Below are 13,049 nucleotides of genomic sequence, written 5' to 3' on the forward strand. Positions count from 1 at the left end.
TCTTTGCAGTGTAAGATGTTTGTAGTTTCTGGTCAACGAAAGACTATACAGTTGCTTGCGTGCCACCAGTCCAACTGTCAACTTATTGCGTCAAACCATTGTCGCATTAACATTCAGACCGCAGTGTTCCAACATCGAGTCATCGACCTGTGTGGTCCATTATGGCCATACGTAAGAGAAGGCGGCCATCCCATTCTGTGGCCACATAGCGCGGTTCACTTTCCTCCCATTGTTTTATATGACCTTCTTCTCTCCTCTGCTTCGACATGCTCGTCACTATCAAAGCACAAAGCTGTGACATACATACTTCCAGAAGGCCATTCTGCCTAGTTTCTCATATGGTGGTATTGTGTTTTCTGTCGCCAACGAGACACACTATTACCTATTTTCACACAATGACTTCGTTTTACTGTTCCTACTCTGTAGGAATCAGCATGGGTTTCGAAAAAGGCGGTCGTGTGAAACCCAGCTCGCGCTATTCGTCCACGAGACTCAGAAGGCCATAGACACGGGTTCACAGGTAGACGCCGTGTTTCTTCACTTCCGCAAGGCGTTCGATACAGTTCCCCACAGTCGTTTAATGAACAAAGTAAGAGTATTTGGACTATCAGACCAATTGTGTGATTGGATTGAAGAGTTCCTAGATAACAGAACGCAGCATGTCATTCTCAATGGAGAGAAGTCTTCCGAAGTAAGAGTGATTTCAGATGTGCCGCAGGGGAGTGTCATAAGACCGTTGCTATTCACAATATACATAAATGAACTTGTGGATGACATCGGAAGTTCACTGAGGCTTTTTGCAGATGATGCTGTGGTGAATCGAGAGGTTGTAACAATGGAAAATTGCACTGAAATGCAGGAGAATCTGCAGCGAATTCACGCATGGTGCAGGGAATGGCAATTGAATCTCAATATAGACAAGTGTAATGTGCTGCGAATACATAGAAAGATAGTTCCCCTATCATTTAGCTACAAAATAGCAGGTCGGCAACTGGAAGCAGTTAATTCCATAAATTATCTGGGAGTACGCATTAGGAGTGATTTAAAATGGAATGATCATATAAAGTTGATCGTCGGTAAAGCAGATGCCACACTGGAAGAATCCTAAGGAAATTGGAAGAATCCTAAGGAAATGCAATCCGAAAACAAAATAAGTAGGTTACAGTACGCTTGTTCGCCCACTGCTTGAATACTGCTCAGCAGTGTGGAATCCGTACCACATAGGGTTGATAGAAGAGATAGAGAAGATCCAACGGAGAGCAGCGCGCTTCGTTACAGGATCATTTAGTAATCGCGAAAGCGTTACGGAGATGAGAGATAAACTCCAGTGGAAGACTCTGCAGGAGAGACGCTCAGTAGCTCGGTACGGGCTTTTGTTAAAGTTTCGAGAACATACCTTCACCGAAGAGTCAAGCAGTATATTGCTCCCTCCTACGTGTATCTCGCGAAGAGACCATGAGGATAAAATCAGAGAGATTAGAGCGCACACAGAGGCATACCGACAATCCTTCTTTCCACGAACAATACGAGACTGGAATAGAAGGGAGAACCGATAGAGGTACTCAGGGTACCCTCCGCCACACACCGTCGGGTGGCTTGCGGAGTATGGATGTAGATGCCTATGTAGATTAACCTTCGTACAGTACTGATCTTTCCATTTGGGGAACATAAGACATTGTTGGACCAATGTCCATGCCATCTCCTCACAGTCTTAACCGTTTTTGTTCGTACATTACACTGCATGTGCTTGTTCTAATTCATTTTTAGCGCTCTCTCTGGTTGTTGGAAGTTTCACAGTTGTTAGAATAATCCATCGCCAAATAATGATTCATTAGCACTGTAATGCCACCTGTGTTCTGAATAGCACAGGATGGCTGCGCGTTTAGGGGTACAGTATTCTAGGGTCTGGTACGAAAAGTGACACCAAAGGCACAAGAATAAAAACTGATGAATAGTACATGGACGCTGAACACATTAGATATAAGATATATCTACAGTACATGCAGTCGGAAAAAATAATCTTAAGTTGGTTCTTCTAGGGGAAACTATAGCCCCGTTCAGATTTCCGGATGGAAATTCGAAGAGGATGAACTTACCAGAGACTGTAGTGTGACAAGATGTTGGACATTTCCCACTGCTGTACTTTCCGCCTCGGGGATTGCTCGTGAGAAGATTCAAAATAGTTCAAATGGCTCTGAGCTCTATGGGACTTAACTTCTGAGGTCATCAGTCCCCTAGAACTTAGAGCCACTTAAAACTAACTAACCTAAGGACATCACACACATCCATGCCCGAGGCAGGATTCGAACCTGCGACCGTAGTGATCGCGCGGTTCCAGACTGAAGCGCCTAAAACCGCTCGGCCATTCCGGCCGGCTCGTGAGAAGACGTTGTAGTAATATAATACATGTTAAAATGATTTACTATGTAACCAGATGATTTTGTTTGTATATTACAACATTAAGGGAAACATAAATTTCAAAACTATTTATCTACAATACTTGAAAACCTCTCGTGTCTCACGAGCGACGCAACATTCCGACGGCAGAACCGTCGACGCAACTCCACGCGGGGTAGCCGCGCGGTCTTACGCCCCTTGTCACGGTCCGTGCGACTCCCGCGGTCGGAGGTTCGCGTCCTCCATCGCGCGCGGGTGTGTGTGTTGTCCATAGCATAAGTTAGTTTAAGTTAGATTAAGTAGTGTGTAGGCTTAGGGACCGATGACCTAAGTAGTTTGGTCCCGTAAGACCTTACCCCATATTTCCAAATTTTTCGCTGCAGCAATCATAGACGCTCCACAACCAACGCCGCAAATTACGCGACAGCCAGCGGCCACGAAAAGGTCTTACCGTTCAACGTCTATCATGTAATTCAAAATTCCATCGTAAAATTTTTTTACTGAGCTGCCTAGCTAGACATCTGAACATGTACTTAAATCTCAAAAAATTAACAAGTAATACACATCATACGATACGCCTTGTTGAGATGCATTACTTCTAATTTAGTCTTGATCAAGTTCACACACACTGACATTACGTGCTATAATATAAATGTGCATCTGTAACTGTAATGATAAGAAATTGTATATTATACAGAGTTTTTCTAAATGATGGACCCATTTTCAAAAAATCGTGCGTATTAAAGTACAAATCCAAAACGAAGAAGCTTTATACCAATGAAAAGAGGAAGTTTCAAAGCTTTTGGTGGGCGGCGACGGGTGGGCGGTGACGATTTCCGAAGCGGCCGGTAGAGTTCGCGCGGCAATAGGGCCGTCATTCCCTTTCACTGTCAGTTGTGAATGAGATGGCCACTGTGGAGCACAAGGTTTTTTTGCGTTCTTGAGTGCAGTGCAGCGAGCATTTCGTACCAAATTCGGTAAACAATCACCAACTCGCAAAAGCACTAGCCATAAGTTTAAACAATTTAAACAGACTGGAAGTGCGTGCAAAGGAAAAAGGACAGGTCGACAGCGTGTGTCAGAGGATGTTGTCCGACGGATTCAAAAAAGTTCTGTGCTCAGTCCCAGTAAGTCTATCAATAGACCCCGTCGAGAACTTGGAACATCCGAAGCAATTGTATGGAAAGTTCTGAGACGGCGTTTGCTGTACAAGCCCTACCGATTACAACTTGTGCAGACTCTCAATTCCAATGACAAAAAGAAGCGTCTCACATTTTGTGCTACCAAACATGGAGAATGACACATTTCTAGAGTGTGTAGTTTTTAGTGATAAAGCGTCAGTACACATTAGTGGAAAAGTCGACAGACACAATGTTCACATATGGGGTTTGGAAAATCCACATTCACCATTGCAACACGAAAGAGACTCACCGAAGGTCAATGTGTTCTGTGCCGTATCCCGTACAAAGGTTTAGGGATCATTTTTCTTTGCAGAAAGAACTGTAATGGGAATCGCATACCTGGACATGTTGGAAGAATGGCTGTTTCCTCGAGTTATGGAAGATTCCCAGGACTTCATTTTCCAACAGGATGGAGCTCCGCCCCATTGGCACCGTGATGTACAAGGCTTTTTGAATGACTCCCTTCCTCAGTGCTGGATCGGTCGCAGGGGACTCGAGGACCTGCCTCTGCTCTTCTGGCCACCGAGATCTCCTGATCTCACACCCTGCGACTATTTCTGCTGGGGCTATGTGAAGGAAGCTGTTTTCATACCGCCTCTACCAACCACTCTCAACAATCTGCGAAACCGTATCACTGCTGCCGTGCACTCAGTAACGGCAGATACGCTCTCACACATGTGGGTCGAGCTTGGCTACCGCGTCGATGCTAGCCGTGGAGCCAACGGTGGCCACATCGAACATTTATAACATTTCTCATTATTAAATAACTGTTAAAAACTATTGATGACAAATTGTTAAATTGATATCAGATATTATAAAAAGTCTTTGAAACTTCCTCTTTTCATTTGTATAAAGTTTGTTCAGTTTGGGTTTGTACTTGAATAAATACCAAGTTTTGAAGTTTAAATATTTAGAATAACCCCATATTGCATTAAGAATTATTATTCATGCAGCAATGATACTTCCTATGAAAATGAAGGTATTTTATATGTTGAATGATAACATCCCACAGGGCATATTTTTTTAACGAATGTATGAAAGATTAGAGAGAACAAAAAGAATATTCACAAGTCACTCTAGTAGCAAAAATATTATCTCTGAAGAAGTAGTGAACCATATTTCCTAGGAATAAAGATATTCTTCTAGACGAGAATACAGAAAATTAAAAGGAATCGGACTGCTTTTATTCTCCCAAGCTAAACGAACTATTAAAAAGATTTATGTATATACTTATTTATTTCCTATTTAGCCCAAACAGAGTGTCTTAAAACGTCTTCTCACATCTCTCCAGGAAAAATTCACACAAAACGTTACGTAACAGTCACAGCAATAATAATTTGATTATTAATAAAACTAATAATTGGTAATAACAACAACAGTAACACTAATAATGATGATAAAATAACCAAGGCATTAAGAATGCTATTGGTTGGGTATTATAGTCCATAACAAACGCAACAATAATAATTTATGTTGTTAATAAAAGTAAAAATTGTCAATAACATTAAAAATAATAACACTAATAATAATAAAATAATCTAGACATTAAAAATGATACTGATTAGTTTAGAACTTTTGATACCTTGTTCAGTATTAGAAGAAGTGGTAAGAGGAATGAAAGGGAAGAGTATTAAATCGAAAGTGACGATGGGTGTTAGGAAAGGAGATCATTTCAATAGAGCGTAGACAAGAGGAGGGAAGAGAGAGCTGCAGATAAGTATGTGGAAGAGATTGATATTGTGATATAGGGTGGGCCGTTAACTGTCTCTTGAAGTTTGAAGAGTTTTTAATTTCTCCAATATTTTGAGCCAGATTGTTCCAAAGTCCGGTTCCTGATACAGAAAATTATTTAGAGAGCAAGGCAGCGTTCTGCAGTGGTACATAGAGAATTTTACTCTGTTGAGAACGAATGCTTCCTCTGCGTTATTCAGATAGTAGTGCAAAGGTAGAAAATAAATAAGAAGGAGTGCAATGATTGAGATGTCGATAGAGCAAACACAAGCTATGATAATCTCTACACTTATTGGCACGCAGCCACGGATACTGTCGATAATTGTTCATAGGCAAAAGTGATGAGGTCAAAATAGTAAATGTAACGTGCACAAGCTTTCATCGCCACACCCACACAGTGTGAACTCCCGTACAATAGGCAACGGAGAATAGTATCACCACAATCTAGGATGGGGAGTACTCGTGACTCTACGAGTTACTCTTTAAGCTCGAGAGGAAATACTTTATTATATTTCTGTAGTGACTGAAGTGATGCTGACACCTTCTTACAGACTACATTCGTGTGTTTAGTCCAGTCTACACGATGGTGGTCCAGACGTATCTCCATACTCTTTACAGAAGAAAAAGTTTACTTCTGGCCTGTTAGGGATTAAGGTTAGAAGAAAATCTCTAATCGAGGGGTAATAAGTCTTTTTTTTTTTTGAGCGAGTAAGACTGCTTATGTCTTAGGTTCAAACCCGTGTTCTTCAGTCACTATGACGAAGCAGGTAAGACAGCATTTAAGTGCTAGATGACTGTACGAAGGTTTGTCGGGATTAAAATCATGTGTAACTGAAGGTCGTCAGCGTATAAATGATATGTGCAACGGGAGATAATAGTCGACACATCATTAACTTGTAATGAGAAAAGTAATGGACCAAGTACTGTTCCTTGTGGGATCCCTCATGCTACGTTCCTCCACTGTGACCTCTTCGTTCTGATTATTACACGCTGTTGTGCGGCATGTAAGGTGCGAGTGGAACCATTGTACAGTACTCAAAGGAAGGTATCGGCCTTTGAGTTCAGCAAGTAGAATAGCAAAGTCGGCAGTATCGAAAGCTTTGCTGGAATCCCAAAAGCACAAAACAGTTGCCTCTTGTTTTTCCATAGATTGTCAGTCACTTTGATAAGAACAGTCATCGTGCTGTGATTTTTCCAGAAAGCAGATTGGTATTCATCCAGAAGCTTACTTGAGTGAAGTAATTTGTAAACTGATCGAAAAGGATGTATTCTGAAGTGTTAGATAAAGCTGGGGGAATGCAAATGGGCTGTAGTCAGAGGGCTCTTCGACAGATTCCTTTTTGAGTAGTGGTTCTATGGGCCCCTCCTTCCAGGCTATTGAGAAGATGCTGGAAGTCAGAGAATGGTTCAAAGTATCCGTTGTTATGGGCAGAAATGGAACGACCAAGAAATTGATCATTTGCATTGCTGTGTTGTCGATTACTGCAACGGCCGAACGAAATAGCGCAACTCGCTCCCGATTCTGTTAATGCTTGCCGGCTGATGACACTTTTCGTTTGTACTAACAACTGAAAATTCAAGAGAATCGATGGTTTGGATCCTTGCGCATTGGTCAAATAGAGATTCAAACTAAACTCCGTCCGAACAGGCCTTGGAAGGCCCAACGGTACCGACCGGACGCCGTGTCATCCTCAGCCCATAGGCGTCACTGGATGCGAATATGGAGGGCCTTGTGGTCAGCTCTCCCACCCGTGTGTCAGTTTACGAGGAGCCGCTACTTCTCAATCAAGTAGCTCCTCAGTTTGCCTCACAAAGGCTGAGTGCATCCCGCTTGCCAGCAGCGATCGGCAGACCGGATGGTCACCCATCCAAGTGCTAGCTCCCCCCGACAGCGCTTAACAGAGGTGATATGACTGGAACCGGTGTTTTATCACTGCGGCAAGGCCTTTGGCAAACAGAGATGCAGGCGTGGCGAAATACTTATTTAGATGTTCAATAGGAACTAGAGATTCTGCTGCAGTTTTGGGCTGGCTTATGACTAATACTGCAATGATAGCCATAAGGCCCATTGGGCCCTACGCAGTACCGGAAGTTATTGTTTCGAGTACGATCAAGCTAGCAAGCAAAAGCAGCGGATACCCGACGTACCATCGCAAGAGAAAACGAACAGTGTCACTGCTATATGCATCGCAGCATGCAATTTTGCTGATTGAAATGTAGCAGGGGCACTGGGACATTTCAACAGATGAATGAGGGAGTAATCGAAAAGCTTAATAGGCCTGTTCAAGGTGCGGCAAGAAGACAGGAAAGAAAGCATACTGCCAGGCTGTAATGCCCCAGGTGAGCTTCCCCAAGTGCCAATATAAACTAATGCGCAAAACTAAAGTTTCTTGAAAACTAAAGTTTCTTGAAAAATTAATCTGATTCCTGTGTTATATTGTTGATTGCGTTAACATAAACTTATGGCTTGTCTTTTTTGGTTTCATAAGCATTTTATTTTATCTGTTATTACTTTTATGTTGTAATATCATGTTCTGACACACTCCATGTCCTTGGAGATTTGCTCCTGAATTTGTTCCTTCACAACTAAACGTGTAAAATAAATAAAACATACCCTTTCTTGCGACAGTATATGAAAATAAACTATATATTATGACAAAATACCAATAACTGCCGTTCAGAATAAAACTTGCACCTTGAAGAGGGCTACCGAACTTCATCTGGGGCTTGGCCCTCTGCTGTTCTTCTCAGATCTTGGCTGGTTCAAATGGCTCTGAGCACTATGGGACTTAACATCTCAGGTCATCAGTCCCCTAGAACTTATAACTACTTAAACCTAACTAACCTAAGGACATCACACACATCCATGCCCGAGGCAGGATTCGAACTTGCGACCGTAGCGGTCGCGCGGTTCCAGACTGAAGTACCTAGAACCGCTCGGCCACAAGCGGCCGGCCTTCTCGGATCTTCTAGAAGCCTATTAAAAATGGAACATGCAACCATGGTGAGTTGGTCTGTTCTCCTCGCTCGGCCACAAGCGGCCGGCCTTCTCGGATCTTCTAGAAGCCTATTAAAAATGGAACATGCAACCATGGTGAGTTGGTCTGTTCTCCTGTACGGTGCCTAGCGCAAGTAATTTTTACTGTTGTCATTGGTGACGTAAATGCTGAAGATGGAGATGGAAATGAGCGTTTGGCGTCATTGGCCGGGAGGCCCCTTTCGAGGCAGGGCCGGCCGCCTTGGTGCCGGTCTTATTACATTCGACGCCACATTGGACAACTTGCGCGCCGGATGGGGATGAAATGATGATGAAGACAACACAACACCCAGTCCCTGAGCGGATAAAATCCCCGACCTAGCCGGGAATCAAACCCGGGCCCGTAGGACGGCAATCCGTCACGCTGACCACTCAGCTATCGGGGTAGACAATGATGATGTTTTGCCTGAGTTAACTTTTTTAACCCCAAACCCAGCGAGAAAGTGAATGACAGGGGCAGTAGAATTCCGAAATCCTTAAAGAACGGTTACAGCGGTACTTCCTGCGCTAAATTCTTCGTGAATGCACAGAGTAGCCAAAAGCTGATAGAAATACGTTAAAATTTAGCGGGCAGATAGAGTAGAAAATGGTGAGCGGGTAGATAGAACAGACGAGGAAGAAGTGTATAACTGGTTACGAGAGGGAACAAGATATACTCATCGCATACTTATTGTTCCATAGATGGACTATTCATTATTTTGGACATGATAAAATATAAAATACGAGTTACAGAAATGATTTATCTATTTATAATGGGTTATTCTAAATTTAACCCAAGACTCATCAAAAACACAACAGACTTACTTATGACCAGTGACAGCTACATGGAAACATGGACACCAATGAATCTGTTTTAAAGAAAGCTACAGGCACTCTTACCTAACAAATCAGACTGCGGAAACCATTTGCTCAGATGTACATTCGGTGGTTTTCCAGGCATCGTGTCATTCTCCCACTTCCAGAGGACGAGTTGTTTCAGCCTGGAGAACGCGCCTATAAAGGCCTGGAGCTTCTCCTCTGGAAAATCTGAGCTCTTTACAGCAGAACCCATACTGAAAAATATGATGCCGTCCTCTGCGGCGTCCATTAGTTTCTTCAGATCCTTCAAAACACAACGAAGCAGTTAAATCAACACCGTGGTAATTAAAGTGCAGATACTCGCAGAGGTCCAGTTTGGACTGTAATTACCATATGGCAGCGAAACTTCGTATATATGCCAATGCGTTAATAAGAAAGAAACCTAGTTCCAATTTTGGTCACTAGTTGCGATTTGCAACTTGGCGCAGTACAGTACCTCGTCGACGTCTCCGGTGCTCGTTTTGAACAAGCTGTGTAGGTGGTAGCTAATAATAAAACTAACGTTATGCCTTTCTCACTTGGTTGACTTTTCCTGGCCACGTCCCGTTCCTAATCCGTTACAAATTACGGAACAATTTCTATACGTGAATCTTCCTGGCAGATTAAAACTACGTGCTGAACCGAGACTCGAACTCGGTACCTTGGCGTATCATTCTGGATTCTTATACGTCTTTCGTGCATTCACAGCGCCACTTTGCAACTGGGGGCCAAAAGTCGAATTATATTTTTTAACGTAAATCGGTTCCGCGTTAACGCGTTATAATATCTACCAAGTTCCGCTTCCGTACGATAATCACAGTTCATACTGGACTTCTATGAATACTTGCAATTTAATTATAATCAGCAACTATACAGACATGTAAAAACGTAGATTTAAGTTGAAAAGGAAAGATTTCAATTAGATAAAATGGTTTACATAAAACATTCTGGAATCGAAAGGATATGGTCGAATAAGAAAAAAAAAATTCACAATTGTAAGTAAAGAGTCGGGCAATGGTGTCCTCTACGGCGCGGGAATGAATGAATCAGACATATGAAAAGCACTGTTCTGACGTTCCTGTGTCCACATGCGAGGCACATGAGAGTCTATGGTTAGATTAATGTTGTTTAACTCAGCCAGTACGATATGGTTTTTATAACGAACATATAAAACGTATGGAACTTGAAATACCTACTGCAGCTAAGTTCTTTGGTAACCTAGGAGACAGATGCTGGGAACTGTACTCTTGACAGTATATAATTTATTATTATTATTCGTTCTCGCGTGCATGGGGTGAGACAGTAAATTTTTGATTGTTACAGAGTGCCGGTACCTGATACGGAAATCAGTGTGAAATATGAGATTAATGGAAACTGTGAGCACAGGAAGTCAAATGCATTGAAAAAGAGAATATTCATCGGCCCGTGGATGACCGACATTCTACCAGTGGGTTCCAAAAACACCGCGCGCGAAAATGCGATTTTTTAGAGGGTTATATGTCGGATTCTATTCATCGTAGAGATATGAGATCAAGTGTTTTGGATAGCTCTTGGCGTAACGAACATTTGTATACCTATCGGGAAAAAAGGCAAGCTTTATCTATCCTATAGTACTGGGTCAAAATTTAAATATTACACACTTTCTTCAACCCATGCAAGTTCAACAAAACGATTGGTTCTTTAGCATCAGGTGTGGTCCAGGCTGAACCTTAGGTGGCTTATGCAAGCACCGTTTGCTCCTCACAAAACTCCGAAACATCGTGATATCTGGGTGCGCAAGTACCAACCATGGTGATGGTAACTTCTATAATTTCTATTCATGGCAGATTGTGGGAACTTCTACCGTATGTTCTTAACATGATATTCTCGGGAAACTTCGAAAATTTTATAGGTATCATTATTCGTTACCGAAATCCGGAGGTTCGAAGTTACCGTACATGTCCATTTAAAATATGCACTAATTTAAGGATGTCTAAATGTAGTTCCATCTGACGTAGTGAACACATTATAGTGGTTCTAGGGTCATCGCAGGCGATCTGAGGTCAACAAACTGTGTTTTTAGTCAGCATTTTTCCACCAATAAAACTCTACGTGATGTCTCTGTAATAAAAATATGCTCGAAGTGGTACTGCAGTAAGAAATGGACAAAAAAAGGTATTAACATGCCTGAAAGGAACTTAAAATGACTATTACAAATTATTTAAAATTGGAAAGACTGCAAATTCAATAAAGCCGGGAGTTTTGAATGACTTGTGATGTATGAGCATCCAGAAAAAAAGTGTAAAGCAGACGATTTAGCGCTGATCCTCTATTATGCGTGCTTATTTGTTGTTTATATGCGTTAACGTATATAAATGAGTCGAAGTATATAAATGATCTATCTGAAGTCTACTCACCTAAAGTAGAGAAAAGGAGGGAACCAGCGGAAAAATGCTCTTGCTGGAGCAGAAAATGGGCGTTTATGTTCCTCTTTCAAAGACTCTGACAGAAAAGTAGGGAACTAATTGCCTTAGCCCTCATTACGCCTTTCTTAACAAAAATTTTAGCAGGTTAACATATTCCCACTTTTTCGTGTAGTAAGAGCCTAGCAGAGAGACAGTGATGTTGGAAGAGAGAGGAGACAGTACCAGTGGGAGTCATCTAACTCCGCGAATGCGGGCTGGTTCCCCTTATTCCGCCTGTTACACTGTGTGGGCGATTGCGGCGCAAACACCGTTTCCACGTACGCGTACACCATAATTATTCTACAACGCAAACATTTGGAGTTACATTCATCTGGTATGAGACGTTCTTCAGTGTGTGTGTGTGTGGGGGGGGGGGGGGGTTCTACTGGGGGCTGAACCACACAATAACACTGGGTTCGGTGTGGGGCGGCAGTGGGGTGGGTGGACTGCTGTGGCCCGTTGTGGGGTTGTGAATCACTGAGGGCTCTGGCGGGACGAGTGGGAGTGAAAGAGAAAGGAGAAAGTTATGTTGGGAGACAGAAAGTGGCAATGAAAGAGAAAGAGAGATGGATGAAGGCAGTAGTGAGAGAGGAGACAGTGGCAGTGGGATATAACGTAAATCGTTGGGAGAAGAACGAAACTTTGGGAGAGAGACATAGACAGTAACAGTGAACGGATGACACTAAGTATGAAGGCTTAACTACAAAGACAGGCAGGGTAAAGGGATTTAGACTGTTTCATGTTATAAGAATGCGAATATGTTCCCACACCAAATTTTTTGGTGAAGGAATAAGGACTGAGGCAGCTGGATCCCCACTTTTCTGTCAAAGTTTTAAAAGAGGAACATGTTCGTCTTTTTTGTGCTCCAACAGGAACATAAATCTGCTGATCAGTAATGAGACTTACATTTAAGAATCACAGGTGAATAATAATAAAACGTAATTGTCATGCTCGATGTGTCTACTAAATTTCCACTGTTATCAAGATCAATCCAGAATGACATTAACGAGTTATTCAATATAGATAGTTCTCACATTATTGGCTATAATCACCTTCCTATGCTTATTCGCATATAAGTTTTACCCTCCTACCACTATTTACTTATAATGAGATCTTTCTAGCACTGAATCGGCTGAAATCGGTACAGGTCGGACTTTGGAGCACAAGTATTTTGTGTCTGGTCGCTGCCAAAACTGTCGTTTTGTGTGTTTTGTGCGATCTATGTATTATACAGGCATTACGAAGTTATTATAATGCCGTGCTGTGACTAACTAGTAAGCACAAGTGTAGTGTCAGCATTTCGTGAGGAAAGCGCAGCCCCCTCTGCCCCACAATTCCCCCCCCTTCACATCTTCGCCTTTCCCTCGAAACTGTCAGTGTGTAGAGCTTTGGTGGCAGGAGCTTGTTTCCTCCACTCTCCCC

The 13,049-nt window shown here is 42.4% G+C and overlaps 1 protein-coding gene across 5 annotated transcripts in view; it reads right to left on the reverse strand.

Annotated features, from left to right (window-relative positions):
* Positions 1–13,049, reverse strand: part of LOC126202987 (UDP-glycosyltransferase UGT5-like) — a 109,093-nt gene that overhangs the window by 15,834 nt on the left and 80,210 nt on the right. For all 5 annotated transcript variants that reach the window (XM_049937181.1, XM_049937178.1, XM_049937177.1 and 2 more), the window contains exon 4: positions 9,226–9,448. In XM_049937181.1, the coding sequence (XP_049793138.1) occupies positions 9,226–9,448 (223 nt within the window). The remainder of the gene's footprint in view (positions 1–9,225; positions 9,449–13,049) is intronic.

The sequence above is a fragment of the Schistocerca nitens genome, chromosome 9, assembly GCF_023898315.1.
Source record: "Schistocerca nitens isolate TAMUIC-IGC-003100 chromosome 9, iqSchNite1.1, whole genome shotgun sequence".
Lineage (NCBI taxonomy): Eukaryota > Metazoa > Arthropoda > Insecta > Orthoptera > Acrididae > Schistocerca > Schistocerca nitens.